General features: G+C 41.0%; 1 protein-coding gene across 4 annotated transcripts in view; it reads right to left on the reverse strand.

The window, feature by feature from the left end:
• DYM (dymeclin) overlaps positions 1-27,784 on the reverse strand; it is a 357,699-nt gene that overhangs the window by 126,464 nt on the left and 203,451 nt on the right. For 2 of the 4 annotated variants that reach the window (XM_086682934.1, XM_086682936.1), the window contains one exon: positions 23,154-23,318. The exons of the other annotated variants lie outside the window; for them this stretch is intronic. In XM_086682934.1, coding sequence (XP_086539060.1) covers positions 23,154-23,318 — 165 coding nt within the window. The remainder of the gene's footprint in view (positions 1-23,153; positions 23,319-27,784) is intronic. 4 annotated transcript variants of the gene reach the window in all.

Consider the following 27,784-nt stretch of genomic DNA (forward strand, 5'->3'; position numbering starts at 1 on the left):
AAAGCTCTATCCCTAATTTTAACTTACTTTTATACCTCTTTCATAGATACTATACTTAAAAATGATATTCTTATGCAAACTCAGGTGCAATGAAAGACCCAAAGTATTTTCTAATTAGTACGCAATTCGAAAGAAACCAAAACGGTATTTTCAAGTATATTATGTAACAAACAGAAACAGATTTCCTGCCTGGAAAGAACTTAGGTTGTCTTTCTCTGGTTCTCTTTCTTAGTCCCTTGAGAAAACTAAATGCCAAGCAGACAGCAAACCCATCCGCTTAAAAACAACAACAACAACAACAACAACAACAAATTCTGTAGTGCAATGTCACACTGTTATGGCAACGATTATGACTGAAATAATATTTAATGACAAAATTCATCTGGAAAGTGGGATTTCCCCCCAGTGAATGCAAGAGGAGTCAGGTCAGACAGTTTAGAAGTTACTGTCACAAGTTAAAAGGCACTTCCTAAGTATAAAGAAATTTCCTCTCAGGGGAAGCCTACCAAATGAAGTATGTTTACTACATGTCAGATTTTACAAAGATAGTCACAGGAAATGTGACACTAATCACTGTTATTTAGAAAATGCTGCAGAATACCTACCTTTATATTATAACACAATTTATCAGGAAGATATTTTCCTTATTTGTTGATCCTTAATTGGGGGATCCCAACTAGAATTTTGAGATTTCTTTTGTTTAGCTCTTAATCTTAATTTAGCGAATATAATTAGTCTTTGGGAGGGCTATAGGAACAGGAAGCCTTAATTGGAATTATAGGTCTTTACTAGTAAATGCCTTTTTTCAACTTCTGCCAGACTCATTACTTTTAAAAATCTTAGATTTATAAAAACTATCTTTTTATTTCAACTTCCTTTCAACCTTTGTATACTTAATTACTAATTTATACTTGCTCTATATGCTTTTAACATGTATCTTCCTTTATCTTTTGCTTGTATATTTATCCCATTTCTTCTAAGAACATAATTTTAAGGGCACAGATGTCCGTATTCTTCTTTCAAGTTTTCTGCAAAGTCTACTGTGTATGCATAGCGAGTTACTTGCTCCCCTTCCCCATGTTCTTTTTAAACAATTATATCCTGGTCAGCGGATAAATTCTTAAAATATGATTGACTATTGGTGGGAAAATATACTTTTGAGTTCAAGTCGAGAAATACTTTTTAGAAAAACCAAGAATCCAAATATATAGACATCTAAATATCTAGATATATATAGATATAGATATCTAGATGTCTATATATATCTACAGTAACTTCCTAGTCAACCCACCTCTACCATGACTCATTCTCAAATACGGGAGCAGCCCCCATTCCTCCCCTGAAGACATAAACCCAAACCACAAATAAAGAGAGGAAGATTTCCATGTATGAATCAGTGCCCAATGGAAAGCTATGAACTTTAACTCAAAGTCTTATTAATCCAATTTAACATAATTCTCAACAAGCTAAGTTATTAGCTTCCTCAGCTAAAACTTAAAAAAAAAAAAAAAAAGGAATGAAAAAGGAAAAGCTTAAGCGTAGCGTAACCAAAAACACACAAAAGAGTTCTGACATTACAGTAAGAGCAAATTCAGAATTCGGTTGCAGTTCAGCACAACAGTCCATGTTTAAGCGACAACCCTGCAATACCAAGAAGGTTCAATTGTGCACAAGGTCTTGCATTCAAACACTCCAGACAAAATGCAATAGCAAGGTCTCTTATCCAAAATACTTTTAAGCCATTTTAAGGTAGGGCTTTCATGAAACATACTTTTGTCACCCGGAGTATGTAGAACTCTGTAATTCCCAGGGATGCTAGATAAATGGGGTATCACTTAAAGAGAACTTTAAAACCCTGTAATATTTGAAGGCACAGTCCCTTTTAGTTCTGGGTTAAAGCTCAAACAGCAGTTATTAGAGTATCAATCAGAATATTTGACATAAAATTACAATGTTTTAAAATTAAAATATATTTGACAATACAGGATACAAACCATAGTGATCCTCACAAATAAATAATCACTATGAAATGTCCTTGTAGAACACAGCTCTTTCTTGCAACTACCAATAATTTATAGAGGTGGAATTCTAGAGGTAGTTGCAAAAATATCACCACTTCTGAACAAAATTCGAGCTCAAATGAAGGTGAGCATAACCTGATAAGAAATAACCTTCCATTTGAAGAGCTGTGCTTAATATTTAACCACATAAAACCCCCCAAGTTTCCTAAGACCCAGACATAAATTCATGCTTTGTGCTCCCTCTGCTGGCTCTGTAGCTATAGTTAATCTTGAGAGACTTTTTTGTTGTACAAGATAATTCCAATACAACACGGAATAGCACTGGCACGTTATGTTTGGGATGTCAGAGATATAAGCCAGCTCCCTCTTTTGAGCACTGAGGAAAAACAAGAGGGGAAAAACAACTGACCAAGGTCACACAGGGTGCAGAGAGACAGAACAATCCTGGTCTTTTTACTTCCGATCCTGGGCTCCTCCTATTCCATGATGATCTCAATGTCTTCACGTACAAGATTTACTGACCTATACTTTCCTGCAACTTACCTAGAACAGGATATCTCTGAGCCACACACAGACTTTTCACTCGACTGTAATTACAACTGATTAAGGCATCTGACAGTATTCAGTAGAGACGGAGTAGGCTCAAAGACCTCCCACGATTCTAGTTTTCTTGGACAGTGACCTATTATAAAGTTTCCTAACACACTGAATACTTAAATTTCTCCAATGTGTTTCTACTATTTACTTACAATAAGTCACATGTCACAATATTTGCCTTAGAAGACATCGTCATCACACAGTATGCTTTCATGTTAGTAAAAACCATAAGGTCATTTCGTTGATGATGGGGAGGGATGGTACCGTCTATCGAGTGCCTATCACATACCAAGTAGAGGGTTGGGCCTTTACAGAAATCTGTGCCAGGGACAATCTATAAGGAGGGCACTGCTGTCCCTGTTTTACAGAGAGGAAGCCGAGGGAGAGTAGCTTGCCCAAGGTCTGTGTCATAGCCAAGTCTCTACCACATCCTCTGTACCGAACTCTTTAGATATTTTGTTCATTCTTTAATCAACAGAGACAATAACAGTAGAAGATGCTCCCTTACCACCAGCACCAGCACCCCACCTCCTGCAAAAAAGAAAGCTTTGGGCAAAAGATAATTTATTAAAAACACGACACTGTGTAATTTATTTTAAAATTTAAGCTAAAGTGGGGAGGGTTAATACTTTATTTTTAGCAAAGTACACGGCCCATACCATAAATGTTCATTAACTCATAGCATACGTTAGTATTTATTTCCAATGGACTTTTGTATAATTGATGTATTTAATTATTTGTCAAGTAGTCAGTGTGTGGAAAACTGAAAACACGAGCCCTAGTCTGATAACAATACTATTTACACAGACACAAACAGTCTGGGATTAAAGAATTTAATCTGTTCAGACAAAAAGTAAATATTTATTAAGCTAAAATATACAAGTCTGTCTTTGTGGGGAAGAGACATTTGTTTCTTGATGAAAGATACAAATTGTTATCTAAATCACAGACAATTTTTATTCAAAGTGAAGTTTAAATTCTGTGTTCCTCTTGAAAACAGAAAACTAAAGACATCAGCGCCCACCTATCCTTGTTCTCTGGGAGTGGCTGGTTATTTTCACAGGAGGGAATCCTGTTAAAGTTTTAAAATAGGCAAATGGTGTTATAATGAACATATTTCTCAATAAGTTATCAGTAACTTATTTGGACAATATAAGACAACAAATGTCAAAATTTTAGAAATGAGAAAGTAGGGGTGCCTGGCTGGCTCAGTTAGTAAAGCATGTGACTCTTGATCTCAGGGTCATGGGTTCAAGCCCCACGGTGGGCACAGAGATTACTTTTAAAAAATTAAAAAAATAAAAATATTTTTAAAAAATCCCTCTTTCAAAAAATTAAAACAACAACAAGAAATGAGATAGCAGCCTAGGTTAAATCCAGACTTAAGGAATTTAGGGGAAATGACACATGAGTGTCAATTTTAACCTTGCATAATTTAAATAATGTGATAAACTTGTTACTCGAGGCTCTATAGGTAGCAGCATATAATATTTACAGATACCGACTGTTCGACTGAAATAACAGATAAAAATAGCCTTGTCTTTGATGTTCCAAAGAAAGGAATTCAAACCAATTCAAACACACTTCGGTTTAAACAGCAGTCGTCCACTTACTAGCTGTGTGAACTTGGGCACTTCACTTTCCAGAGACTCAAGCTTCTTTACAAAATGCAGTGATGAGGGCAGTGACAGCTACTAAGACTTGCTGTGATGGCAGGTTGACGGAAAAACAAAAAGCCTCACGGGGAGCATAAGGAAAAGGCCACCAGTCAGTTCCCCTTGATTCTCAGCATGGAGGAACGTGGGCTCTCGGTTGCCAGCTGTGTCAACTCTTAATTGTTGTTATGGTGGCAGCAAATTCTAACTTCTGAAAAACACCATGCAAACCAACCACAGCAGCTCTCTGGGCCGACTCTGGACCACCAGCCACCAACCCGTAGTTTCTGTTTTGGAGAATTGCTGGAAGTGCCACATGTCATCCAGGAGAGCAAAGTGTCCGGACTCAAGGGTGTTCCGGGGTTACAGGGATGTTAAAACAAAGAGATATGCTCTGGCAGGAAAAGTCAAGGGTGGAGGTGAAGATGATTTTATGGGAGAAATTCAAAGCAAAAAGCCTGTCTCCCTGGCACAGCATGGTTTTGAAATAACTCGGAACTATAGTTACATTCCAGTTTAAAACCTTTTTCTATATAAATGTATTTCAAAAAAGTGGTTATTTGGGGCGCCTGGATGACTCAGTTGGTTAAGCATCCGACTTCGGCTCAGGTCATGATCTCACGATTTCATGAGTTTGAGCCCCGTGTCGGGCCCTGTGCTGGGAGCCACCCAGGTGCTCCTATATAAATATACCTTAATTTAATCTCTGATTCCCCACTTAGTAAAGAGAATGTTACTCCCTCCCTGTTCTCTGAACCTCTACACTATAAATCCAAATTTACTCAACAGACTTTTATTGATCTTCTCAAGAAATGAACTTCTGTTTATTGATTTGCTCTACGGCCTTTCCATTTTCTGTATCGCTGAGCTCTGCTCGTCTTTGGTCTCTTTTTTTTTTTTTTTAATTTTTTAACGTTTATTTATTTTTGAGAGAGAAAGACAGAGTGTGAGTAGTGGGGGGAGGTGCAGAGAGAGAGGGAGACACAGAATCCAAAGTAGGCTCCGGGCTCCAAGCTGTCAGCACAGGGCCCGACGTGGGGCTTGAACTCGCGACCACGAGATCATGACCTGAGCCAAAGTCAGATGCGTAACCAACTGAGCCACCCAGGTGCCCCCGGTCTCCTCATTTTGGTTTACTTTGCTCTTCTAGTTTCTCAAGGTGGAAGCTGAGGTCACTGATTGACACCTTTCGTCTTTTCCAACATTGTTACAGGCATTTCAGGCTATAAATTTCCCTCTAAATACTGCTTTAGTAGCATTTTGATCTGTTGTATTTTCTTTAGCCAAAATAAATGAATAAACATTAAAGCTCCATGCTGTCAACGCAGAGGTTCGATCCCATGAACTGCAAGATCATGACCCGGGCTGAAATCAGGAGTCTGACACTTAACCAACTCAACCACCCAGGTGCCCCTGAACCGAAATAACTTTTTAAAATCCATTCATTTCTTGGGGCACCTGAGGGGCTCAGTTGGTTAAGCCAACTGATTCCAGCTCAGGGCATGATCTCGTGGTTCTTGAGTTTGAGCCCCACACGCGGCTCTGCAATGACAGCACGGAGCCTGCTTGGGATTCTCTCCCTCCCCTCCCTCTCTGCCCCTACCCTGCCCGCACGCTCACTCTCTCAAAACACATAAATAAATATTAAAAAAAAAGTTTTTAAAAATTCCATTCATTTTTTTCTTTGATCTATGGGTTATTCAGAAGAATGTTATTTGATTTCTTTGGAGGGTTTTCCAGAGAGCTTTTTATTTTTGATTTCTGTTGTAATTCCTCTGTGATCAGAGGACATGCTCTCCATGAGTGGAATCCTTTTTGCACTTATCAAGACTTGCTCGATGGCACAGAATGTGATCTTTCTTGATAAATGTTCCCGTGTGCAAATGAGAAGAAAGTGTATTTGGCTGTTACTGGTTGGAGTGTTGTATAAATGTCGGTTAGGCCAGATTGGTTGATGGCACTGTCTGAATCTCCAATATTCATACTTGTTTTCTGTCTACTTGTTCTATCAATTATGGAGAAAGAAGGATTTAAATCTCTAGCTATAATCGTGGAATCTTCTAGTTCTCTTTGCTTATTTATTTATTTACTTTTTATCTTGAAGCTCTGTTATTTGTTTGGTACCTACATTTAGGATTCTAATAGTTCTCTTGAGGAAGTGACTCCTTTATCACTATAATTTCTTTATTCCTGGGAATATCTTGTGCTCTGAAGTCACTCCCACTTTCTTTTGACCACTGCTATGGATGGCTAAGGTTATAGCTATCATTTTGCTGTTAGTTTTCTATTTGTCCCAAACATTCTTTTCCCCCGTTTGCTTTTTTTTTCTGCCTTCTTTTGGATTGAGTATTTTTATGGTTTGATCAGTTGGCTTTTTAGCTGTTTAATTCCAAGCAGGGGTCTGGAAATTCTATTAGAACAGTAAGCTGTGATACTCACAGGGCTCACTCCCATCTTTTCCCAGCCATTAGGTATTAGTTTCTTATGTTGCCTGATGCCCAGTATTTTGAAAACCAATGTTTCTTATGTCTTGAATGTTCTTGGTGTTGTTTCAGGCAGTAGGGTAAGCAAAAAGTGGTTTTTAAGCATCCATATGAAAAAAAAAAAGTTTTAGAAATTCTCTGTAGAAACTTCAGGAACGATGGAGAAAACCAAAGATTTTTACTCTTTTCCCTCACTTGAAGTTGTGCTGCATAATTTTCCCCAACTTCTCATAATCACAGTATTTTAAATTTCACCCTGATTTCTCAAATATGACACTAAGTATACGTTTACTTTACCTTGTGTGGAGAATTTACTCCCTTAAAATAATGCCACTAATTACGTGCTTTGCACCACTATCTTTTATTTGCACAATTAGTCTCCTGTTGCAGATTATAAATGCCAATCATTCTAGGCTTTTAAAACCTATTTTTTTTCACTGTAGAAATCACCATACTAGGTACGCCCCACTTTTTCAGGTAATGTTGTTATCACCATGAGGGAAGACCACAGAGCAGTTCTGCATCTCCGGTTGAAGGCCACCCTGCCTACTTCATTTCATACACCACCATGTTGACCAGCTCGTTCCTGAACATGCCGTGCCTTTGCTCAGGCCAACCTCAGGGTGTATCCTTCCCTTCCTACATCAATCTGCCTGGCAAATTTTCCACTCACCCTTCAAACTTAGAAAAAACACTGATCACAATTTCTAATTAGCTGCGCTGTGTCCCTGTTTATCTCCTTCACTAAAATATTAAGTGCTTGAGCATGGACTAATTCACTTTGGCCTCCTTAGTGCCCAGTATGGTACCTATATGTGTAAAACGTTCTCAGAAAATGTTTACTTGAACTAAACGCAGAAATAATATGGGATGCAGCACGTTACGGACTGAGTGTATGTGTTCCTCCAAAATTCATATGTTGAAGCCCTAACTCCCCAGTGTAGCTGTATTTGGAGTAAGAAAGTAGTTAAGGCTAAACAAGGTCATATGGGTGGGGCCCTGATTCAACAGGATTACTGTTCTTATGAGAATCCATGCTGAAGAGTGGTCTCCCTGCCCTTCTCCCTCCGTGCACATACAAAGAACAGATCACATGAGTACCCAGCAGGAAGGCAGTCATCTGCAACCCAAGGGGAGAGAGAGCCTTCACCAGACATCAATCCTGTTAGGACTCGATCTTGCACTTCCAGCCTCCAGAACCATGAGAAAATAAATGCATGGTGTTTCAGCCTCCCAGCCTATGGTATTTTGTTACAGCAGGCTCAGCTAACACATACAGGGATGTGGTTAAGATGAGGCTGTTCCTCTCCCCCAACTAGAAGGCAGGCAGGGTTCTTGGGTCTCCAGGACCAGCAGTACAAACTCTTCACTGAAAAAATATTATTTCTGCCTTCTCTCCAGAGGGCTATATTTGAAACAGTGCCGCTATTTCGTTCTTGGTCAACTCTGCCGGCACGACTCACTCCAAACCAAGATCAGATTGGCCTAACCCTGTTTACATGCAAATCAATACTAAAAGAAAGCTCGCTCCCGTAAGGACTGGGTTACTGAGGTATTAGACAAGCTCACATTTTTATTCCATCACAGAGTTTTAGTTACGCCAGCACTATACATCTCGGAGGTATGAAGAACTATCACAGTGCTTCTAAAATGACTGTCATTTATGGGCCATCTGGGTGGCTCAGCCAGTCAAGCATTCAACTCCTGATTTCGGTTCAGGTCATGATCTCATGGTCAGGAGACTGAGCCCCGAGTCGGGCTCCGAGCGGAGTGTGGAGCCTGATTGGGAGTCTTTCTCTCCCTCTCTCTCTGCCCCTCCCCTGCTCACATTCTCTTCCTCTCTCTCTCAAAATAAAACAAATTTTAAGAAATGTTTTAAAGGTCATAAATAAATAAATAAATAAATAAATAAATAAACGGAACGTTATTTATGACAATAAGGCTGAAAAAAGAATGAAGTGTGGACATGGGCTCTGGTTTTGGATGGGGCAGCCAGAGAGGGCTTCACTGAGGAGGTGACATTTAAGCAAAGATGTAAGGAAAGTGAGTGTGTGAGCTGTGTGGCCATCTGGAGAAAGACATTCTAGGGAAAAGGAGTTAGAAATGCAAGTGAATGGAAGAAGGGCACGTTCCAGGGGAATTAATGGTAAACATCTCATGAATCTCTTTAAATGATTGTCTAAAGCTTAAAAAATTCTAAAACACATCACTATTTTTGTTTGCCAAGATCACCCCATCCCACCCCTAGCAAAATTAAGTTACTTCTTTCCTACTTAAAACAGAAAGTTAAATGCTTACTCTTTAGCCATCAACCCCCTGCAGAACAGGAAACTGGATTTGAAAAACACAATGCTGCTGAAACCATCTTTAAGATTTACTTGAGCGCAAAAGGGAATCACTGCATTCAATAATTCAGTAACGACTGTGAAAAGTCTGTTTACTTCTGAAAAGAACTGGCAGGCAGATAGTGAGGTGTGAGCTGTATTATGTTACAACTGGAATGAAAAATATTTTTCCAAACTTATTTTTCTTTAATTACTGAGTTGTCATTATAAATAAAAGGCAGACACTAGCAGCGACACCAGAAAGCTAAAAGCACATAGTACTTTAATTTAAATGGAAAACAGGCTAACCACCACTATAGAAATAGGAGTAGTTGTTGTGGTAAGCGCGGAAAAATAATAATAATGGTGTTTGATATGTGACATTAGCATTAGCTAAGTGTTCTGCATACAGTATCTCATTGAAACCTAACCTCAACCCAGGGTGGGGCGGGTTTCCCTATCATCCCCACGTGACCTGGTCTTCGAAGACTGCCAGCTACTCAGTGGCAGACCCGGCACAAGCCTAGGCAGCCTGACCCAACACCTAAGCACCATGCTACACAGCCACGAAAACACTAACACCTGCAAACGGGCCTCGGTGATGGGTCTGCTGATCCTGGCCAGAATCTGATTCTTAACTAGTTACCATTTTTTTTTTTTTTTTTAAGGAATATTATGATGTACCACTTTCAAAAGTCAGATTTTTAATTTTTCCTGTCTTTGTGATCTGTTCATGAGTTACTTGTCCCAATTTGCCCGGGACAGTCCCAGTTTATGCACTTGGTCCCAGTGGGAGGGTTAGAGTCCCCTTTTATTCTCTTCAAGGGTCCTAATTTGAATGATGAATTCTATGGGTACCCACTTGATAATCACTTCAGTTTTCGCTCTGCCCGCTCACTGTCTCTCTTATTAAGCAATGAAACACGATAATCTGCTGTCGTTCCTTCTTCTGGGGGTGTGAGCTCCATACAGGTCTCCTCTCTCTCATCAGTGGGGTTCTCTGAACATTCAAGGCACATGTTTCCTCATCTCCACATGGCCCCACCAAACTTTCATTGAATGTTCGGTCTCCTCTCCTCCCACACCCAGTCCCCGTCCCTGCTCCTTCCTAATAAGCGAACACTTTGTCTCACTCGCCCACTCCTCCCTCTATCTTCTTTCAGGACGCCCCCCCCTCACCCCCCCACTGGGAACAACCTACGAATCTACCAAACACCTATCCTCAAATCACTTTAAAAGTCACTTTAGTCAGTGAAGTCTACCTGAGATCACCCATCCACCCACCTATCCTATTTATGGACCAAATCTGTCAGACTAACCTCTTGGAGGCTCAAATTTGAAATGTTTCTGCTATTACATCATTATGAGGTTTACACCATATTCACTCACGTCAAAAACAAACATGACTCCTGCCAAACTTAACAATTTCAAAGTAGGGCTTTTAGGTATGTCTATAGCTTTTAACCAAAGAGAATATACAATCCAGAGGGATCTTACTAAAACTCATAAATCCAACCACTGCTTTCAGACGATCCAGGGACAAACAGATGTGGTTATCTGATTGTCAAGAGGAAGACCACACTCGTTGGTAGTGCACGATCCAAAGAGACTCTCTCCTTGACCAGACTCAGGTAGGTTCAGGTAGGCTCCTGAGCATGAACTGGTTCCATTCTTGGACATGTCTTCTAGAAGCCCAGCTTTAGTAAGAATCCTGTCAAGCTGGCTCGGCCAGAGTCCCCCCACCCTTGATATCTGATCAAATATTCACCCTCCGATATCCCCCAGGTAACATCTGATCTAGCCTGCTTTCAGTAAGAATCCTCTTACATCAGTTTAGTGAAGAATTACCCTACCTTCTGAGTAATCTTCCAGTCACTGACACCTACCTCCCCCAAATCTGCTGCTTGGCTGTAAGCCCGTTTTCCTTTTCAGATTCAGTGTTGAGAGCCTAATCTCTTTCCCCTATTGCAAAACCCCACTGTGGCAGTCTCCCTGAATAAAGTCTGCTTTACCTTCTTCAACACCACCCGGCGGGGGGGGGGGGGGGGGGGTGTGTGTACACGGAAGGTGGGTGTTCTTAATATATCGTCTTTGTCAGTGAGTACTTTGTGGCACAAACATTGACAATGGAAGAGAAAAGTGAGTCTTGAAGACGTGGTTGTTCATAACTGAGAAATTCCCCTCAGGAATATGGGTACAAGGGCGTCTTGCTGGCTCGGTTGGAAAAGCATGCAACTCTCGATCTCAGGGTCGTGAGTTCCGGCCCCACGTTGGGTGCAGAGATTACTTAACTGAATAAATAAATAAAAACTTAAAAAAAAAAAAAAAAAGAATATCGGTACAGCTTCTGTGCCTTCTCTGGGGCTAAAAACACTCTGCCTTTACAGTTCTGATTAAACTTCTAAATGGCATATGGAGTACCCTGAAGCAACAGATGATACACTGTTACCATATTCTGTCTCCAACATAGTTGAAAAAAGGAAAAAAAAAAGCAATCTATATGTACTATCTGCCAAACAACGGGCTAAGCCCAAAAATGACTTAATAACAAGAATGTAGGCCAACAGAGCAAAAGTAGAATAAGAACAAATTGCCCAAGAATCATGGACATAAATGAGTTGCATTTATAAGTCTGTAATCAGTGGCTCTTAGTTTCTATCGTGACTCCAGCTCGCGTGGACCATCTTTCAGTGGGACCAAAAATCATTAATGTACGTACATTTTGATGCAGAAACGGTACTATTGTCATCCTTACATTCACAAGAGGAAGGGAGGGACTAGAAAACCAGACAGTGAGAATGAAATAAAACGTCTCAAAACCGTGGTAACAGGAAATGCCACAGACTCTTGTAACAGTCACACCAAGTGTCATGCAAACTTCTGTAGCCTGGACACCTCTTGCAGTTTAGTGCCCGGGCAAAGAAATCCAAAGATAGTGATTCTTCAGAAGGAATATTAAAAAACTGATGAAAATCAAATCTCTCTTCTTTCCTTCAAACTAGAGAGTCGCAACACATTGCTTCAATACTTTGCTTGCTACAGTAATGTATCGCTATACTGGACAAGACAGCAAGGAGGAAAAAAAAACATAGATGATTGCCCATTGTGTTTTACTGACCAGTATTCAGTCCACAGTGAGGCTCTCCAACCTAACCATTTAAGGACAGTAAAAGAAATCCAGAGACCATTGTACAACCAGCTAAACTATGAAAAGTATTCCCCAGACCTGGTTTTCTTACTGAACATGAAATAACTACACCTGCAGCTATTTATTCCCTGGTTTTAGACTGATTTGTTAACATCTCTGTTACTATCTAACATTTTACAGAAAAGATACTAAAGTATCATTATAGGTAGTTCCACTGCTACCTTTAAATGTGTAGGAAGTTTAGGACTGAAGGATGGGACATGAATCCTAAAAGGTGGATCTACCTTAACAAGACAGAAATTGCTCTCTCTGCCAGATTCCCAATACTGTCACGAGCCCCGTGTGCCAGGATGCAGACTACATTAAACTCTTAAAATTTCTACTGTCAAGAATAACAGAGACTTGAATTTACTACTGGCTTATACTGTGTGCTACTTGAAAATAAATGCACATAAGAAATTATTCGTGTCAATGAGAGGTACGACAAGAACAAGCTTAATACTTCAAAACTCTATATAAATGTTATCTATACTAGTGTGCGCGCGCGCGCACACACACACACACACACACACACACGTCTATATGTAACTCTACTTCTAAATCCCCAGGAAAGCTTCTGCTTATTTGCCTTTTTAATGTTAGAAGAGCAGCACAATTTTTAGTCATTAAACAGAATGACAAAGAAGCTGTAAGACTTTTAGTCACTATCAGAAATTATATTCGGTTGATAATTGCTCTTAATTTTCCCAGTGGCAAGTAAAATGCACAACGTATCCTTTGGATTACTTTGAAAATCTGCCTATACATGTTTGCTTTGTGAAATCTGGTTAAAGACCTTTTGAGAACAGCTTGTATCTATTATCACTTTGAGAAGGAAAAAAAAAAAATCCATATCAAAATTAACACCAAACTTAGACATCTGAGATGTCTAAGGGTTTTTGTAAGGATTAGTAGCTTTGGAAACTAAGAGACACTACATGTTTAGAGAGTAGCAACCAGACTAAATGGTACATACACAGAATTTAAAGAACCAAGAAATACAGTTTTGAATTTCTGTATCTATAGTCTACACTTCAATTTTAAATTTTAGCCAGTTTTATAAAGTACCTCAAGTGAAACTGTTGAGTGTATAGAGAACAGAAGTTCAAGAACTTAAACACAATTAGCTGAAAATATATAATCATCACAGAATATCAGATTTGTAGTAGGTCCTAAGATAGGTCAAAATAATTTCAAAGGCAAAGTTACTTAATAAAATCATACTGTTGTTAAAAGGCTTGATGGGAGGCAGTAAAAGATTAGAAGTGGGGCTTTCAGGGGTGCCTGGGGGGCTCAGCTGGTTAAGCATCCAGCTTCAGCTCAGGTCATGATCTCACGGTTCGTGGGTTCAAGCCCCACGTTGGGCTCTATGCTGACAGTCTGGAGCCTGCTTCACATTCTGCGTCTCCTTCTCTCTCCGTCCCTCCCCAACTTGCACTCTGAATCTCTCTCAAAAATTAAAAAAAAAAAAAGAAAAGTTAGAGCCAGTATATTTGGGTTTCAATACTGGCTTTACCATCTTCTAGCAAGGATTAAATCGCTCCACGCATCATTTCCCTTGTGTATCAAATGGGGATAATAATATTAACTATCTCATAGAGCTGCCTTGAGGATTAAAATAAAAATAGTTAATAATTAGAACAGTGTCTGTTACAGAGCAAGAGCTCAATAAATATTAGCTACTATTAGCACTACTGGGCAAGGAAAATATTTTATATGCATGCTCCAATATGCAGCCTTTAGAAAATCTATACCATACATCTCAAGTTCATTTAAAAATTAATTTTTAATGAACTGCCTCTTATAGACAGCTACTTCGTAGAACTATTGTACAAAACAAGTGGCCTGCTGGAACACATCTGATTCTAGTTTAGATCAATGTAAGAATGCACGTGTAAGAATGCACGTGGAAAAATTAGGGACTCTTCAGTTCCCATTCCAGCTCAAATACGTAGGGTGGAGATCGAAAATGTTAACAGAAGTGAATGAAGGATATTTAAAAAATAGAAGAAGCTATCTACTGAGAGTAATTCATTCCGCACATGTATGGTGAGATGGGTTTATCTCACTTTCTCACGCTGTATTATCCAGTAAAGACGAAACTCTGATCATAGCAGAGACCCTTAAAGACACTTAGATTCTACTTCCGCTTTGTTGTGTGATCTCTGCCAAACCATGTAACTTCTCTATAGTCTTCTCTGCTTCCTCGTCTTTTATAAGATAGAAATAAATCCTTTTGTTGTCAATCTAACTTAGAGGGATGAGCTTAGAATAAGTGCCCCTCCCACTGTGCAGCCACATTGAAAAGCACATCACGATGACTGGGTTACTCAGTGTCAGTAGGTAAAACATGAACTCTGATTTACATCACCACCTATTTAAATTCTAGAAGTCAAATAAATGTAAGGGTTGGCATCGTGACATGCCAGGGCATGGAGACTGGGTGGAAATCACTTTTCTTCCATATATGGGAAACCCTGTAAGTTTAAGTCTGTTGGACATTTAGTGACCAAGAATATTTCTATAATAAGCAGTTATGCAAGTCTGCGTGTCTGAATATGCACATGGAATCCCCTGCAAATGGCGGCCCCAGGGGAAGAGCATCCAGCTAGGGGAATTCTGTACCCACTCCAAACACAGTGTAACCTGCACGAGAAATTGTAATTTGTTATCTAACGCGTTCACCTTCAGGAACTCTGGTTATACCTATACACCACAAATACATGGCTATGATCTGGGTGCCTCCTCTACCAATGCTCTCTATACCTGAGAGCATTGGGCAGGGAAAAAAAGATGACAACTTTTTTGAATCAAGTATGAATCTCATATTGTTTTTCCCTACGATTCTATTATTTCTTTCTAAGTTTGGTTTCATATGCCCAAATTCTCATTGCATCCATCTCCCAGAATAAGTATCTTTTATGTTTTAATTATTGATTTCATCTAAATTTCTTCCCTCTGGGGGCACCTGGGTGGCTCAGCCGGTTGAGAGTCCGACTTCAGCTCGGGTCATGGTCTCACAGCTCACGGGTTCAAGCCCCGCGTCGGGCTCTGGTGCTGACAGCTTGGAGCCTGGAGCCTGCTTCGGATTCCGTGTCTCCCTCTCTCTCTGCCCCTAACCCACTCGCATTCTGTCTCTGTCTCTCTCAAAAATAAATAAACGTTAAAAAAAAAAAATTAAAAATAAATAAATAAATTTCTTCCCTCTGGACAATAAATTGTACAACTAAGTGACAGTTCAGGGCAGATGACCATGGCAGGCTAGTGTAGCATCTGTTTTGAATGGGGTTTTAATGCTACTGTTGGTCTATCAATAAATACTACCAATATTCATAGGTGGAACACACCAAAAACATTTTTTAAAAACATTTCTGATTAGGTATAGTGTAACCTTTGCTTGCTTGCCTACCAAATAGTTTTGAATTAAAAAGGAAGTTAAATAGAATTTTTAATACTTACTGGGATATACTTTATTTCTTATCCACATTTCTGAATCTTCATTCTATTACTATTACTGTAGCCACCAGCTTCCATAATTTACTGTATCAAAGAAAAACTTCTGGGGTGGAGGGTGGTGATAGAGCTTGTTCAAACTACTCGATTTTGCAGTTATCTTATAGCATTGTGTTTCAATTTTAAGAGGCAAAATTTCACGTAAAATAATTTTACTTTGCCCTCTGAGTTTCTTCTGCTCAGCTCGAGCCACCAGAGAAAATATTATTTTTGCATTTTTATGAGGCATCTTTCAAAGCATGTTGATACTGCTTGGATGGTCGTGGTTTACTACGTAAATCCAAAGAGTAGAAAGCTTATAAGATGTTTAAGGAAAAGAGAGAGGAAAGCAATGCAATCCCATACATGCCAGGCAGTTTTACTACAGAACTAGGGAAACTACAACCAGAATACTTCATTATCTAATGATGCTACCCTGAATGCTTTTTTGAAGAGGTAGTGGCATTTTAATAGGACTGCCACCTTACTGCTTCTCCCAAGTAATCTCTGAGAAGGGAGCCGTTATTAGACGGGGCAAGTCTGCAAAAAGTTCATTATAATAAACTAAAATCATCCCTTCCAGGTAAATACGAAGCACCTATTGTGGACTAAGTATCACATGAGGCGCTAGTGGTAAGTGGATTCAAAAAAGCACACATTTTCTGTCCTCCTGAAGCTTACAGTCTACTCTAAGAGAGAAAAAGACAGAGCACGTATGTGAGGGGAAACATAATATTAAATATAACAATGGATTTGGGGTTAAGGGACAAACCTCTGTAAGGAAGTAACAAGCATAGGAAATACAGAGTAGGGAACTATTCTGAACAGGAAAGAACATGTAAAAAGCTCTAAGACGGAAAAGGGGCCAGCGAATCCTGGAAAAGAAAGGCAGTTGGTGTGGCTAGGGAACGTGCCACCCTGAGGGCAGAGGGAAGGCGCCACAGGGATCTGAACAAGCAGAGCTGGAATGTGGCTTTGGGTCTCTGCAGGCGCTTGCTCGGGGGGGTGGGGGGGGGGGTGGGGACGGGACTGGGGGGCCGGGGGGCTGTGTAGTGAGACTCGAGGAAACCAGGTGGCAGGTTCTCGCCATCTGCGTGGGAGGTGAGGGTGGTGTGAGCTGGCACGGCTGGCAGCAGGCACAGAGGAAGAGAGGACACATTCCGTGTACATTCTGGATACAGAACTGAAATGGACAGAGTGAGGATGGACGCGGGGGGCGAGAGAACGCAAATGCTGAGGATTCTCATGGGACGAGCTTGACGGCTAGAGACACCACTTGCCGAGACGGAGGAGACAAAAAGACAAGGTTTGTGCAGAAGGGCTAAGAGTTGGCCTGGGAGACGGGGCAGGAGAGGTGTGAGTGCAGTGATGTTAACACTAGGGCAGCTGACAGTGTGGGGCTGGAGCTCACAAGTGCAGCTGGAGTTACCAACTTGGGACGTACTGACACATGGATGGCGTGTAAAGTCATAAAAGGAGATGGAAATGCCTGAGGTAAGAGGTTTTTAAAATTTCTTTTAATGTTTATTTTTTATGTTTGAGACAGAGACAGAGTGTGAGCAAGGGAGGGACAGAGAGAGATGGAGACACAGAATCCAAAGCAGGCTCCAGGCTCCGAGCTGTCAGCACAGGACCCAACGCGGGGCTTGAACTCACGAACTGTGAGATCAGGACCTGAGCCGAATGCTTAACTGACTGAGCCACCCAGGTGCCCCGTGAGGTGAGAGTTTAAGCGAAAAGAGAGTAGGGCCTCAGGAGCAAGCCTTAAGGAATTCCAATATTTACAACAAAGGCCTACCGAGAAATGGCAAACCGGTGGGAAGAAAGCCAGGACTCTGCTGTCACAGAAGCCAAGGGAAGGCGGTAGGCAAAGCTGTCTACCTCAGCTCTGAGACCAAGCAAAGATGGCAGCTGCTATGTCAAGCCTTGCCCTCCTCTCCTCTCCAGAATGCACAGCCACGATTCACTCCTATAATTCCTGAGAAGAAAAAAAGACAATCCCAAGGGCCCAAACAAGGAAACATACTCCATTAAAGGAGTGACTCTAAAAAAAATTTAACGACATATTGTTTATTCGTTCCAACTTTTCTGATCTGAATTTACCTGTCTGGTTTTACCTTACATGGCACTGAGCACTAAAGAAGTAAATCTCAAGACCAAACACCACATTACAGAAAATAGAATAAGCTTGATGACAGGATCAAGCAGTGAATGCGTAATTCAAAAGGAAACCATAATGGTTTAAGTGGAATAATGCATTTCATTTCGTGCCACAGAAGTGGCACGGAAATCAATAAAGCACATAGCCACAACAAAATTATTAAGACAGTATCATATGCATGAAAAATTATTACTATGGCTGCAAATATTTATTCATGACAGATTTAGAGAGTGGTATACAATATGACAAGACTGTTCTAGTAATTTAAAAAAAAAAAAAAAAAAACCTCTTTTGAGGAAACTCATTAGGACATTGTCCTAGATTCAGACTGAGGATGCAGTTCTTTCAAAGCAATCAAATGGCACCAGATGTCATTTTTCTAAACCACAGTATGAAAGACATACCAAATGGGTGAAAACACTGCTAAATTTGAAAGTGCTATAGTTTAGAGACATGATTTAATGTTGTGCTTACTTAGAATAATAAACCAATTCCGTTAAGAAAAGCATCCCTTCCCCCCCCCCCCCCAAAACTATAAAAATGCTAAAATAAGCTATGGGAGAAATTTTCTGTGATCACACTTGAAGGAACTCCTATCTATTCCCATAAACCACTGCAGTTCTTTGCCAATTAATAAAATGACATTATGTTATGGTGGTGAAGGAAAAAAAAAAAAAAAAACAGCCAGAGATATACATTTAACTTGGGACGGTGGAGGGAGGGCTGAGGAAAAAACAAAGAAACTTGTAATGTCAATTTGCATAATTTTTAAATGCTAAAAAAATAAATTTAAAATTCTTTTAAATGTCATGTATATTTCACTAATGTTCCGCAAGTATTTGTATGTTATCTAGTTTTTGTCCGCACGCATATAACAGTTTTAATATCAGTATATAATTTTATATCCTTTTTTCAACATTATATCGAATGTTTTCCATGTTTTTTTTTAAATGTTTATTATTTTGAGAGAGAGAGAGAGAGAGAGAGAGAGAGAGAGAGAGCACAAGTAGGGGAGGAGCAGAGAGAGGGAGAAAGAGAAGCCTAAGCAGGCTCCGCACTGTCAGCACAGAGCCTGACATGGGGCTCGATCTTACAAACTGTGAGATTACGACCTGAGCCGAAATCAAGAGTCGCAGGCTTAACCAACTGAGCCTCTCAGGTACGCCTCTTTATTTTTCTTTATGATATATCTATATCTATATCTATATATCTATATCTATATATCTATATATATCTATATATCTATATATCTATATAGATATAGATATAGATATATATATAAATTTTTTAATGTTTATTTACTTTTGATAGAACACAAGGTAGGGAGGGGGAGAGGGAGACACAGAATCCAAAACAGGCTCCAGGCTCTGAGCTGTCAGCACAGAGCCCAACACAGGGCTCGAACCCACAGACCATATCATGACCTGAGCCGAAGTCGGTCCCCCAACAGACAGCCACCCAGGAGCCCCTATTTTTCTTTATGATATTTTTAATGGCTACATGATTTCCCATTGAGTTGACAAAATACGGTTTACTTGACTAATCCCTTATTTTGTTCTTAAATATCATTCTTTCCTTGGGTTATTTCCCTAGGATAATAATAAATTCAAGATATTAGCATTTTAATAACTTTCGGTAGATATTTCTTTATAGAAATCCACTATTTTCTACCATTTTTTATGTTACATTTGCAACTTACGGCTGCAAAATAATCCAGGATTACACCACATCTTTAGTATATTAAAACAAATTTTAAAATGGTTGAAAGTTATTGGCAGGTGGACTCAACCTGACCCTCTAACAGTGAAACAGTAAGAACCCTGCTGCCTCCCAACATGGGAAGCACCCAGAAGCACTCTCTCAGGGAGGCTATGGAAATAATTCTTACACCGGGAAGAAGTTTGCAGCACAGTGACTGAGATTTCTACCTAGAGCAGTAGTTCATGTTAGACTGAGGTCAAGTTCTTTAAGGATAAACTAATGTTTCTCTCCAGAGACTGACTGGCGTGAGGATCACACTACGTAACCAAAAGCTACTTGAGACTGTGAAGTGAGTCCGAGATGGCTCCATTCAGGCATTCGGCTTGGTCTGTCCTGCTAAGTAACACAGGTCTCTTGAAAGAAAAATGTGTCAACTGCAGAGACTACATTACACTTGACCACGTGTCACTGTGGATGCAGGATGTTAGTCACTTGCGCATGAACGTGGCACAAAGGTGACCAGGTATCTCCCTTTGTGAAAATCAAGCTCATTCTGAGGTCCATCCAGAATGCAAGCTTTTCACGCCCCCTGCCCCAGACAGCAAAGGGGTGAAGCTGGGATGCAAAGCCGGTGGAGGAGGGGGCATGGCCTTACCTCCAGTGCCCACGCCCCTAATCGCTGAACTTCCTCTCTGCCATTCAGAGAAGGTGGTCAGGGCCTGGCAGAGTCTGGAGGCCAGGAGACAGTGCACCTGGTTTAACAGCTCTGGAATAAGGTGAGAGAAGAGGGCCGGCAGTCGGAGAGAGGCCAGGACTGCAAAGGGACAGCGTTTCAAAAATGCCATAGAGTTCTCCTGGCCTCAGACTATTTCCTCAACCCATCTACCTGGGTCTACCACAGCCTGATTTTCCTTCTAGAGTCAGCCTACAGGCTCTTCAGTCCCGAGGAGGGCTATGCACTGAACACATGCCCTTCGGAGGGTTACTTATTACCTTCTACCCTAGATGCGAGTACCGAACAACCTCCTGAAAATGAGGAAGGGGCCCCAGGAGGGGTGCTAAAAGAGGAAACAAAACACATGAAAGAAAATGCTGTTCCAAGAAACAGAGGGTGCTTCAGCTCTGCCAGGAATCCCATGCTGCTTTGGCCTTTATGTTTCCCCTCTCGACTTTCTTCACATCTCCCGACTCTGTCTTCCTGGTCCTTTCCCTTCTGTTCCCTTTTACCTTCCCACTTCCCCTTGTATCCCTCTCTCCTGTCTGTCCCCGTGAGGGGAGGGGTGTGACCCAGAGGCAAGTGGATAGAGGCCTCGAGTACAAACAGCAGATGGTGAAACCCTGCAACAACTAATACAGGTGACCAGCGTGCAGGTGTGAGGTGCTGCCAGGCCCACAACGAGGGGTCAGATGGCACGTCTACTGCACGAGGTTCGGAGTCTGGTGGGATAGACATGTCGTACATGAAGACACACGGAGAAAAAACACAAGTACGGTGTGGTGGTGGCCTTAACGTGCCCACTTAGCTGGGCTACGGGGCCAGTAGGGTGGGCGAACACTCACCTACATGTTGCTGTGAAGGTTAATCAGCTGATTTTAAGGCAAGCAAATTACCAGGGCATCTGGGTGGCTTGGTCGGTTAAGTGGCCGACTTTTGATTTCGGCTCAGGTCATGATCTCACGGTTCGTGGGATAAAGCCCCTTACTGGGCTCTGTGCTGACGGTGAGGAGCCTGCTTGGGATTCTCTCTTTCCCTCTCTCACTCTGCCCCTCCCCTGCTCGCACATGTGCGCACGCCCTCTCTCTCCCAAAATAAATAAATAAATATTAAAAAAAAAAAAAAGAAAATTACTCTAATGAGGGTGGGCCCCATCCAATTAACGAAAGGCCTTAAGAGCAGAGACTGAGGTTTCCTGAGGAAGAAGAATTCTTTTTCAAAACTATATCACAAAAATCCTGCCTGAGTTTCTGGCCTCCTGCCCGGCACTGTGGATTTAAGATTTAAGATTGTAACGTTAACACTCACCAAAATTTCCAACCTGCCCCCATAGATTTCCGACTTGCCGGTTCCTACAGTCACAAGAGCCAATTCCCTAAAGTAATTCTCGATCTCTCGTTCTCTCTGCACGGACACACATGCACACATGCCCGTGCGTCCTGCTGGTTCTGTTTCTCTGGAGGAACCTTCGGTGGGTCCACTAGGAAATGTGGGCAGGAATAGCTACGCTGCCCACTCGAAAGGCTCAATGATTAGCAACGGCTCTCTGTTCCCTGCAACTGGACACCTTCTGTCCCCGATTCCTAACACCATCACTTACCCGACACTCACTCGTTTTCCCGGAGTCGGCTGAAAGTAAATGGCTTTCCTTTGATAAATTCTTCCATATTATATGCATGAGGGCTTATTCCATTATTTTCACTTAACACTTCTGTCTCTGATTTTCTTTATGTCTCAAAACGTCTCTACGGGCTTAATTATGAGTCTGACCAACATCATTATGGGTCTGTAAATATTTCTGCCACCAAAAACAGGCCGTCAGCTTAGATGTCACACTACCTTCTAGTCTTAATAATCAAAATCTATTCAAAATAATAGTCAAATTTCACTTATGCTGTGTAAAGCTTCTGTATGTTTCTTCAGCTGAAGAGATCTATTTTAATTCCAATGCTTGGTCTTTTCTAGAAGGTGGTCACGGAAGTTTTCTTCTTTCTTCCTCGAAGTCATTCTGTACTGAAGACACTGCCTCAAACATCATACCTAGCTAACAGTATAGGGCTGGTGCGCAAGTCATTCCTGACTTACAGAAAATGTGTGTTTAAAATGCCACCTACAAAATACAAAGCAGTCGTGTCAAACTACGTCTCTACTTTGGCATGCGATATACACTACACAGCAGGTATGGACTTTCTCTGATACTTGACATCAATGGCTTGTCTCTTTCTTGTGACTCCCACCGTTGCTCTGTTTAATCTACATTCACCCATGACACACTGAAACTTACTGATTTTGTAACTTTTCTACATACAAATGAGTGAGAAATGCAAAACCCCAGGGGACAATTTCTACCTTATAAAATCAAACCTGCTCAGCTGAATGTGCTTCTATCCAAACATGGGTGAAATGCCACGGTCAGCTCTCGGGGGTGCTTGCAGAGCGAGGAAGAGAACCCAAAATTCATAGGTAATTAACAGTAACGGTAGAGTCTATTCATACAGAAACCAGACAGAGCACCTCCCAACTATTACACATAAATCAAAAGATTTCCAAATGGAGCAAAGTATAGAAAAGTTCTGTCAGGTTTACGTGACAACTGTGTGGTTGAAAGCTTCTCTCTCTCCCATGAAACATAAAGTACTTAAGAAGACGTTTGTAAGGCAACAAATCCCAGCCATTATTTTAAGGCATCATTTAGCACCATTGCAAATAGAAATCTCCTCGGCAATCATTTCACCGACATGTATCCCGTTCAAACATGCAATTATCAGTCACATACAGCATGCAGCATGCAGTAAACAGACAGCAGAGGTTAATAACCTGGAAGCATAGGATCTGAGAATGTGAGAGCAAGTTAAAGACAAGAGTTCCTCTCCATTGTCACTGAGGGTCGAGAAGCAATGCTGAAGCGTAGAACAGTGATAGTGGGGGAAATACAGTTTGTCCAACACATAAACATATCTCCGCAAGTGGCGGCAGGTATAACTGAAAGACAAAGGTAAAAGGAGAAAAACAGAAAGACAGGAGTTTTCCTTTGAAAAAATAAACCATTCTCAATGTCCTCAAAGCTTTCTGTGTATTTTCACTAGATGCTGCCCAAGGGACAAAAAAACACAAAAAACAAAAAACAAGTGTTAAAAGAGAATATTAAAAACATAAAAAAGAAAACAAACAACGTGATTTAAAAATGGGCAAAAGACCTAAACAGACACCTCACCAAAGAAGCTATACGGATGGCAAATACGCGTATGGAAAGATGCCCCACCTCCTGTGGCATGAAGCAAATGCAAATCAAAGCCACAAGATACCACTCCAAACCCACGAGAAAGGCCAAAGTCCAGAACACTGACCACACCAACTGCAGGTGAGGGCACGGAGCAACGAGAACCGCCCTTCACTGCTGGTGAGAAGGCAAAAATCACACAGCCGTGTCAGAAGACAGGTTCTGTTTCCTCACAAAACTAAACATACTCTTACCACACGGTCCAGCAAGCACGTTCCTTGGTACTCGCCCAAATGGGCTGGCGGTTTCTGTCCGCATAAACACCTGCACATGGACGTTTCTATCAGTTTTCGTAACTGCCCAAACTTGGAAGCAATCAAGACGTCATTTGGTAGGTAAACGGACCAACTGTGGTACATCCAGAAAATGAAGTGCTGTCGTCAGTGGTAAAAAGAAAGGAGCAAACCAGCCACGAAAAGATATGGAGGAGTCTTCAAACGTGTGTCGCTAAGTGAGAGAAGCCTCTCTGAAAAGGCGACCAACTGTAGGATTCCAACTCCGTGACATTCCAGAGAAGGCGGCAAAATTCTGCAGACAGTAAAAAGCCCAGTGGCCGCCAGGAGTTAGTGGGGAGAGAGGGATGAACAGGCCAGAGCACAGAGGATTTTTAGGGCAGTGCAACTACTCTTTATAATTCCTTACCGGTGGACGCATGCCATTGTACATCTGTCAAAACCCACAGGAAGTACACCACCAAGAGTGAGTCTTGACATGAACTATGGTCTCTGGGTGAGAATGATGTCAAGGAAGGTTCATCAACGGTAACACTTCTAGTGCAGAATGATGACAGGAGGGGAGGTTGTGGGTATAGGGAGGCAGGGTGCATATATGGCAATTCTCTGTACTTTCTGCTCATTTTTGCTGTGAATTTAGAGCTGCTCTTAAAGAAAAAGGCTATTTAAAAGTGGGGGGAGATCTACTGACAGGGGGAAATTTTTCAAAATATGATGGTGTCATTAGTTAACCATAGGAAAATTGCCTTGATAGAGCAAAGTGGTGTGAGAGACTTTCCTCTCTACAATACTACAAATACACTCCTGGAAGACAGGCAATTAATAGTACAGCGATATGGAAGATACCATGGTAGAGGGAACACTGAATTAGGAGTCAGAAAACTTCGAAATCTGGACCCGATCCAGCCACTGGAAGCTTTGTAACAGTGGGTATTTGATCTCTCCAAGCCTCAATCCCACAAATTGCAACAGAGAAGTATGTTAAATTATTCCAAAATTACGGGGCGCCTGGGTGGCGCAGTCGGTTGGGCGTCCGACTTCAGCCGGGTCACGATCTTGCGGTCCGGGAGTTCGAGCCCCGCGTCAGGCTCTGGGCTGATGGCTCAGAGCCTGGAGCCTGTTTCCGATTCTGTGTCTCCCTCTCTCTCTGCCCCTCCCCCGTTCATGCTCTGTCTCTCTCTGTCCCAAAAATAAATAAACGTTGAAAAAAAAAATTAAAAAAAAAAAATTATTCCAAAATTTTGAAGTGATACTTAAAAAAATAAAAGAATTATTATTGTCAGAGTAATTTCACTTGTGCCACATTTCAGACTGCTCGAAAATAACAAGTTTGAAAGAGGAAAATACCCAATCAATCTGACAAAGTGAATCAGCAAAACCATGAACACATTAACCGATATGCTTAAACCATTTGTCTTTGAGAACCTTTTCTAAAAATCCACATGGGGTGCCTGGGTGGCTGAGTCAGTTAAGCATCTGACTAATTTCGGCTCAGGTCATGATCTCACAGTTGTGAGATTGAGCCCTGCGTTGGGCTCTGCACGAATCTTGGAGCCTGCTTGGGATTCTCTCTCTCCCTTTTCTTCTACCCCTCCCTCTCCCCTGCTCGCTTGTATTTGCATGCTCTCTCTCTCTCCAAATAAATACATCAACATTTTTTTAAAATAAAAATTAAAAAAATAAAAAATAAAAATCTACACCCCACGTACATCAAGTTCCCAAGGGGCAACGTGTGACTTTTAAAGTGTGCTGAATTCAAAATAAAGCTAATAGATTGAAAGATTAGAAACCGGCAAATTTCCAAAAACTGGACAGTCCAATCGTCCATTCAACCTATTAACCAGCCTGTCTACTCATCAGCCAAGCAGTATCTACTATGTAGCACGTAGGAACTATGCACTGAGCTGAGGACAGGGTGAGGAAGAAAACAGACACAATTCTTTCCCGGGCAGCTTGCAAGACAGAAGAAAGACACGTCCGACAACAACAAAATCCCATGTAAACTGTGTAAGTTCTAACTCTGGAAGCCCTTTGAAGGAAACCGTATAGGGTTCCCTAAGCGAAGTAATATGGAGCTCTCTCCCTGAGACATGGAAGTTAGGAAAGGGCTCCTGCAAAGTGAACTTTAAGCTGACATCTTAAGGAAGAACGGAAGGTGGCTAAATAGATTATGGACCGGGGAAGAGGCGCTGTGAATGAGCTAAAAATCGATTACAAACAATACATGAATATTGTAAGGAGAGTGGGCTCAAAATTAACAACCCTTCTCTGTTCAAAAAACAGGTAAGTTTTTTTTTTTATCTGAAGGACAGTTGAGACACAATGTTCCACTAGTTGCAGGTGCACAAGGTAGCGATTCAACAACTCTTGACATTATGCTGTGCTCACAAGTGTAGCTACCATCTGTTACCATACCCAGGCTATTCAAATACCACTGACTATATTCCCTATTCTGTGCCTTTCATCCCATGACTTATCCATCCATCCTGTAACTGGAAGCCTGTATTTCCACTCGCCTTCACCCATTCTGGTCATTTCCCCACCTCCCTCCCCTCTGGCAACCATTAGTTTTTTCTCTTCTGGGTCAGTTTCTGCTTTTTGTTTGTTTTTAAAAAACAATCACTTTTTAAAAATATAGTGGTTCTATTACACTGACAAGAAGATAAGATGAAATATCCAAGTATGATGTATAAATATCTATGAAGAAATCTTTAAAATGGTGGTAACAAAAGCCCTGAGTCAATAAAATGGGGAAAAAAAAACATTTTTAGACAGGAAATTGTAGGATTGTAAAGTCATCCAATGTTCAGGTATTAATCTAAAAATTCATATTCTCAAAAAATATCAACAAGATTTAAAACAAACTAGCCATATTAATTCCGAATTCCATTTAGTAAACTAAACATTTAAGAAAAGCCAGAACATTCTGGAAAACTCTAGTTGATGGGACTAACTTTAAAAAAAAAAAACCACAGGGACGCCTGGGTGGCTCAGTCGGTTAAGCATCCGACTTCGGTTCAACAGAAAATCAGATGAAATATTCAATAAATGGTACTGGGATAACTGAGTAGATAACTAGGAAAAAAAAAAAACAGAGCTCTTTACCTTACCTCTTAAAATAAATTCCAGGTTGATCAAAGATTGGAAGGTAAAAATAAAACTATAGAAGTTCGCAAATAAACCATATACCTGAGAGCCATTAAAAAATATGACTCATAAATCTGATCCCATAAAAACGGAAAATATAAATAGCCGCTTTGCACGATGCATCTTTCGTACTGTGTCCACTTCCTGCCGTTTTCATGTATCAGACATAAATTAATGGCTAAGTAATTTTTAAAAATGGAAAGGGGCACAGGAGCAATTATTTCAGAGGGAATATGATGAAGGGGGAGATCCAGGCAGGTTCAAGGATCCAAAGGAAGTTCAGCATGGTTGGTGTATACCTGAAAATGGCGAAAGGTAAGGCAGGCTCATGTGGTGCCTTGTGAGTTATCTCATCATGAAAAACTAATTAAGGGTCTGAGCAGGGGAGCAACTAGATAGGACTTACTTTTTTTTTTTTTTTTTTTTAGTATTCGTTTTGAGAGAGAGAGAGAGAGAGAGAGAGAGAGAGAGTGTGTGTGTGTGTGTGTGTGTGTGTGTGTGTGTGTGTGTGTGTTAGCAGAGGAGAGGCAGAGAGAGAACGAGGGAAGAATCCCAAGCAGGCTCTGCGTTGCAGTGCAGAACTTACAAACCGTGAGAGCATGACCTGAACCGAAATCAAGAGTTGGATGCTTAACTGACTGAGCCACCCAGGCGCCCCGATATGATTGACTGTTTTAAAGGTGCATTTCTGCAATACAATGATAAAACTGGGGAGGAGCAAAAGTTGAAAGATAAAACTAGAAGCACCAAGAGTAGAAAAGCAAAGACCAGTAAGCAGTTACTGCAAG

This window comes from Puma concolor, chromosome D3 (genome assembly GCF_028749965.1).
Source record: "Puma concolor isolate L17-30 chromosome D3, mPumCon1.1.hap2, whole genome shotgun sequence".
NCBI classification, from domain to species: domain Eukaryota; kingdom Metazoa; phylum Chordata; class Mammalia; order Carnivora; family Felidae; genus Puma; species Puma concolor.